Genomic DNA, 5,943 nt, shown 5'->3' with positions numbered 1-5,943 from the left:
GAGAGGACAAAACCTCCCAAACAAGATCATGTTGTGAGTGAATATGTTCAAAAAAACGGTGCTCCAGTGAACAGTTTATTCCTTTTACAACAAGAAACTGGACATTTTATAACGAGTTTTGTATATAAAACGATGCAGAATAACGAGATAAATTGAAAGAAAGTGACCAAACTGGAATAACAAGAACAGGCTTCTAATAAATGTGAAAAAACCTCATCAAAAGCACACGAGTCCTGGAGTTATGCCACATAGCTTTCCGTATATACTCCATATCTGGATCTCTGGTGCTAGTAGAAGAGCAGTGTGGTTTTCTCTTTCACATGATACCAAATTAATGTTGGTATTTAGCAGCAAAAGCAAGTTCTCGCCTGTTTCATCATCAGCAAAAGTCCTCCATTACTGTAGAGAGCGGTAACTCGGATTGTTTCACTCGTGTGATGTCACTCTTATGAATTAGGCCTTTCTACACTAGCACTTCTAAGGCCTAGTACACAATATCCTGTGTTGCGACAGGGAGAGCACCGGAAGTGCTGTACAAACGCTGCAAATTAACGCATGAGTTGACCAAAGTTCAACTCTTGCGTTATTGACACGCGTGCCATTGGTTTGTACAGCACTTCCGGTCGCAAGGCTAATATTGTGTACTAGGCTTAATGCGCATTGAACTGGTTTGGAACCGGTTCCAGTCATTCCACACCGGATGCGCATTGACTTCAATGAGCATCAAGCCATAGATTATATACCCTATAGCTTGAAATTTCCATGGGTCGATATTTTCGTAGTTTGCTCCTAGTGCATGGAGCAATTCGTGGTTTAATTGTCATGGTTGACAGTTTACATAGCCTGTAAGGGGATGGCACTTCAAGGATTTTGTGTGTTTAAATTTCGTGGGCTGCCCAGAACCATGAAATTTGTATTCCACGAAAATTTCAAGCTATAATATGGTATACGTACCGGGATAAGAAACATTCCAACACTCCCATATAATAAATGTGAGGGTGTTTGGGTGTGGCTGCAAACTGACAGTGCAGCGCAGCATGGCAGTTGTTACAGTACAGAATCTTGATTGCTAGAGTTATCACAGTCCAGTCAAAGCGTCAAATCTTGATTGCTAGAGTAAAATGGTGTCTCTTGAAGTAACTGCTGGAAGAAGCTTGAGTTTCTTGGACTTCTACTCAGTGCATACACGCATTTAGTACTATAGTAGGCCCTATTTGTTCCAAACAAACTCTTGTCAAGCGTCTGAAGTTTATAGACCTTAGCTACTCTTCCTAAGGACAAGCGCCTCGTGTAAAGTCAAGAGGTAAGTAATTTTTAGGCATTCCTTTCTTCAAGACAAAGAAAGTTAGAGAAAAACGCTACATATTTTTTAAAGAAAAGGTTTTTGTGTCTCTCTAGAGATACTATAACTGGAAGCATGACAAAATGATAGGGGAACCTACCTACATTTGACAAGATTGTTACCTTTTGGTGCCTTGCAGTGCCATCTATACTTGATAAAGCTAAAGAAAGTAACTTTTTCTAGCGCGTGGAGAAGTTATCTGAGTGTAGGGGACCCCCTTCTAAAACAACAAGATCTCAAAGTGAGAGATTGCTTAGTTTGCTTCTGTCTCACACTTAACTACATACTGTATAGCGAAAAATTTTCATCAATTTCGTATTTTTTTTCAAAATCCATGAATATAAAATCCACAAAAATTAATTTAATATGGTTCAAGATGGCAAAAAGTACAAAACCACGAAAATTAAAGCCACGAAATTGATTTTTGAACGGATCTGCAAAATTTTTGGGCCACGAAAATTTTCCGTAATACGGTAGTCCTTGCCCATGCTAATTGCTGGCAAGGTCAATGACACATGGCTGTAAAGTATAATGCAAATTTTGACAAAAATTACAAAAAATCCTCATCAATATTTTGATTACAGACCATACATATGTACGCATGTATAATTATAGCCAGAAACTGCCATAGATTTAGCAATTTTGTTGACATTCACAAAACTAAAATCCTCTATGCTTGAAAATGAAATTAAACTTTAGATAGATAGGCGAAAGTTTAATCCCTCAAAAGTTTCCAGCTATAATATAAATAATTTATGAACTAACAGTGTTGTGTCTTCTCATCTTGAATGCCTTCTTTAGAGTACCTCCTACACCACTAATATCACTGACTGAAATATCACTCCAGTAATCCTTCTCCCTCATTACTAGTCTCATACATGATGAATTGAGATTATATGCCTAGAGAAAATGGACCAAATCAATGGAGGAAGGGAAGGAGAAAAATATCAGCTTCCTCTTACTTCTCCTATATGTTGCTTTAATTTTTCAACAGTCCAACCTAGCCATGCTCTCATTTCTTGAGGTGGTCCTACTACATTACTTGAAAAATCAACCACTGATACTCTTAGATTAATAGCTAGACAGTCAAATACATGTATATGTAATTATAGATAATATTAGAGTAAATAAAAGGGATTGACAACTTGTTTGCAGCAGGAAATGCTAGACTTAATTTGCTAGTTATGTATACGTACCATAATAATTTTTCTATTTACAGTAATTTTTTTAATTTTACAATAAGGATTTATAAAGAATAATTATAACAGTCTAATAGATTATAAATCAATAATGGCTTTTCTCAAATTGTGTTAATATTACATACATCAAGCTTTGTTTTCATATCACATTCAAATGTGTCAATCATTGAACAAAATCAGTCACCAAATCTGTCATCGGAGTAATTTTTGTTGCATGTTTTCCAATTATGTACAATAGTTGGTAATAGTTAAATCTGGTATTAATTCTATTATGCTCTCAAAAAGGTACAACACCCCAATAATAGGTCAATAAATCAAATTTTACTGACAGTTATTAATATTATTTTGTTTTGAAAATTAGAGAGACTGTAATCTGTAATGCCTCTTTATCATTGCAGAGGATGAACACAAGCCACATTAGAGCTATGAGATGAAGTAGGATGTTAAACAAGGAAAGAGAAAGTCCACAAAGGGAAAACACCTATGCAAGGCTACATTGCTATAGGCAACCTATTGATCTCAATTAGATAATCCACCCACACAACAGAAGTTTCCTATCCCTTTAATTTACTCTAATATCTACGATGTAATTATAGGTATTAGAGTAAATAAAAGGGATAGGAAACTCCTGTTCCCAGAAAATCAAACTACTTATCCTAGCTACATCATAAAACTGGAGAAATCCTGATACTAGTATACTCTAACTGTTATTATCCATAGCCACTATGGGTCAAATAGCCCGACTAGGCCTTAATTCATCCCTTGTACTAGCAAAGTATATGCTTTGCAAAGACAAGATAATGGATGGAAGACCCAGACTAACTCATCTAAATTCTATATCTGAAGTCATTACTTGTTTGAGAAGTGAGATAACGGTGACAAACTAAACACAGCAAATTTACCTGTTTTTGATAATAAAATACCAAGAACACAAGCTTTAGGAGTGATTAAAGCCGCAAAATCTGAAGAACTGAATTCTTCTACAGGTGCTTGCTTTAAATCTTTCACTTATAATTGGCCTTGCCAGATATTAGCATGGGCAAGGACTATGTAGTTAAGTGTGTTGTCTGTCATTCATTCGTTCTGTCCACCGCAACTCTCTCTTTGAGGCTCTGCAGTTTTAAAAGGGGGCTCTCCTACACACAGTCACCAAAACTTCTCCATAGGCTAGAAAAAGTTACTTTCTACTACTTTCTCAAGCATAACCAGCAGTGGAAGGCACCAAAAGCCTTCAATCTTGCCAAATGTAGCAGGCTCTTGATGGATTTTTTTCTGCACTATCAATTTGCAGCCACACCAAAACACCCTCACATCTTAATTAGACTATGAAGAATGCAATTGAAATTATAGTAATTAAGCAATTTTTTAATACCTACATGCAGGAAAAATAGTTTTGAAATCATACATATACAACAATAATGTTTTTCTTTGTTTTGGCAAGGTCAATGCACTAACGATGTCTTGTTTTTTTGAAATAATGGGGACCAAAGAGGAAACCAGTACTTTTATATAAAAGTTGTAGTAGAAGAGCTTATTTTTTACTACAGTACAATAGTATAGTTGCATAGCATTTGTTTAACTCTTGTACTTGGACCCATGTACTGTTATTGAGAACTGTAAACTAAAAGTAAAGGAAAGTTGCTGTCTTGCTGTGTAACTAGGGAAAGCAGTATCCGTTGCTATGGCACAATACAAAGGAATGCAATTATTATCCAGCCCTTTTCTAGTTACCTATCCCTTTCATTTACTCAAATATCTATGATGTAATTATAGGCAACAAACCACACCTACTTTCAGTATTGTATTTCTTAAAGGTTTCATTTTCTGTACGAGTTTCTAAGAATAAACTATAACATCTAACTACATCCATAATCTGTCCAATAGTTAGATGTTGAAACTACATTAATAAAGATAATTGTAACAACAGAGTAGATAAAATTTAAACTGTGTACCTCATCAAGATCTTCCATTTCTTGACGCTCATAATCATATTTAACTAAACGGCATCTCTCAATAGGAATATGAGGAGCTAATTCCATTGTCTGATTAAGAAATAAAATAATACATTGCAGTAGATCAACTTAAAATAAACCTCATAAGCTATATCCAATACAATGGGTAGTAATTCATCTTTGTGTACTTCAAGGAATGAACTGTTTAATTCCCCAGTAACAGGATGATTACAATATAATATGATCTATACAATAAAAGTAAGTAAATAGTATATACTTAGTCTGTCTCACTCTTACTAAACACATTTCTTCTTCAATTTGTTTTCCCTTTTTTCTCTGTCTCTTAGTCTTCTCCTCAGTTTTTTTCAAAACTATTCATCAACAATCAAATGATGACACACATCATCAATAAAACCTTTAATATCTTTTATAATCTTCTCATTGTGCTCTCTTTCAGTCATCAGTTCCATTATCATTAATGTTATCCTTTCTTGTAATTTCTCTATCATTCTTTTATTATCTACCCATGGCTGATAGTCTGGTCTTGTCATTGCTTCAAGCTGAAATTTGCAGTCATCAATTTCAAAAGACATTCCTCTTCTCACTTTGCTAACAGCTTTAATTAATTACAATTATTAGTATTAGTGTAATTAATAAAACTACTCTAACCTGAATCACTTTTACTAGAAAGTGATCTCAAAAACTCAATCTTCATTTTTGATAATTTGTCAGTCAATTCTTTGTTTTTTTCTTTTATCTCATTAAACTGAGAGCTCAATACAGTCAACTCTTCATAAAGTGGTTCTTCCTATTAATAATTATTATAATTAATACAAACTAGTGAGATATACCTCAACTTCTTTAACTGATTCAGTATCACTTTGAACAGACAATAATTCTTCCTAATAATCAAAACATTACATTTATGTATACTATGTGATCAAGAGCAGGTAATTTTGGAGGGGGAATTTTGGCATTTTTACAAAATTGAAGCCAATATTTTGAACTATTATGTACATGCTCGATGACACACAGCCACAGAATAAACATAGCCACAAATTAAAACCTTCCAATCACCAAAAACTTTAACACTGCCAAAAATTTAACCCCTCAAAATTATCAGCTATATGGTACATCAATCAACATATATCCATGTAAAAACTGCAAGATTAAACTTCTAACCTCAGTTACTTGAGCCATTGATATTTCTTGTTTCAATTCAATTCTTTCCTATACATACAAAATTGCATTGCACAGTTTGGTAGCATGATATACCTTCTCTTTGCTACTGATAGCATCTCTTAGTTTATATTCAGTTTCTTTAAGTATAATATAAGAAATAACCTGTACACAATAGTACTTAAAATTGCACTTTTATACGAGGCAAATTTAAACTGACTTCTGTATGTACTAAGTCTTTATCCTTTTCTTTTAGTTCCTACATGTATAC

General features: G+C 34.1%; 2 protein-coding genes across 2 annotated transcripts in view; both read right to left on the bottom strand.

The window, feature by feature from the left end:
- Nucleotides 1-4,442, bottom strand: part of LOC109582224 (uncharacterized) — a 6,145-nt gene extending 1,703 nt beyond the window's left edge. The window contains exons 1-3 of the mRNA XM_019996880.1: nucleotides 4,333-4,442; nucleotides 2,305-2,420; nucleotides 2,108-2,242 (exon numbers count right to left, since the gene is read on the bottom strand). Of these exons, the coding sequence (XP_019852439.1) occupies nucleotides 2,108-2,242; nucleotides 2,305-2,420; nucleotides 4,333-4,411 (330 nt within the window). The 5' untranslated portion in view covers nucleotides 4,412-4,442. The remainder of the gene's footprint in view (nucleotides 1-2,107; nucleotides 2,243-2,304; nucleotides 2,421-4,332) is intronic.
- The window catches only part of LOC109582201 (uncharacterized), a 3,472-nt gene continuing 1,954 nt past the window's right edge, over nucleotides 4,426-5,943 (bottom strand). Inside the window, exons 3-12 of the mRNA XM_019996850.1 lie at nucleotides 5,893-5,931; nucleotides 5,769-5,837; nucleotides 5,676-5,723; nucleotides 5,345-5,395; nucleotides 5,163-5,301; nucleotides 4,909-5,109; nucleotides 4,791-4,864; nucleotides 4,634-4,738; nucleotides 4,522-4,583; nucleotides 4,426-4,438 (exon numbers count right to left, since the gene is read on the bottom strand). Coding sequence (XP_019852409.1) covers nucleotides 4,426-4,438; nucleotides 4,522-4,583; nucleotides 4,634-4,738; nucleotides 4,791-4,864; nucleotides 4,909-5,109; nucleotides 5,163-5,301; nucleotides 5,345-5,395; nucleotides 5,676-5,723; nucleotides 5,769-5,837; nucleotides 5,893-5,931 — 801 coding nt within the window. The remainder of the gene's footprint in view (nucleotides 4,439-4,521; nucleotides 4,584-4,633; nucleotides 4,739-4,790; nucleotides 4,865-4,908; nucleotides 5,110-5,162; nucleotides 5,302-5,344; nucleotides 5,396-5,675; nucleotides 5,724-5,768; nucleotides 5,838-5,892; nucleotides 5,932-5,943) is intronic.

This window comes from Amphimedon queenslandica, unplaced genomic scaffold (genome assembly GCF_000090795.2).
Source record: "Amphimedon queenslandica unplaced genomic scaffold, v1.1 AMPQUscaffold_13395, whole genome shotgun sequence".
NCBI lineage: Eukaryota > Metazoa > Porifera > Demospongiae > Haplosclerida > Niphatidae > Amphimedon > Amphimedon queenslandica.
This window is presented reverse-complemented; position numbering and strand designations above follow the sequence as displayed.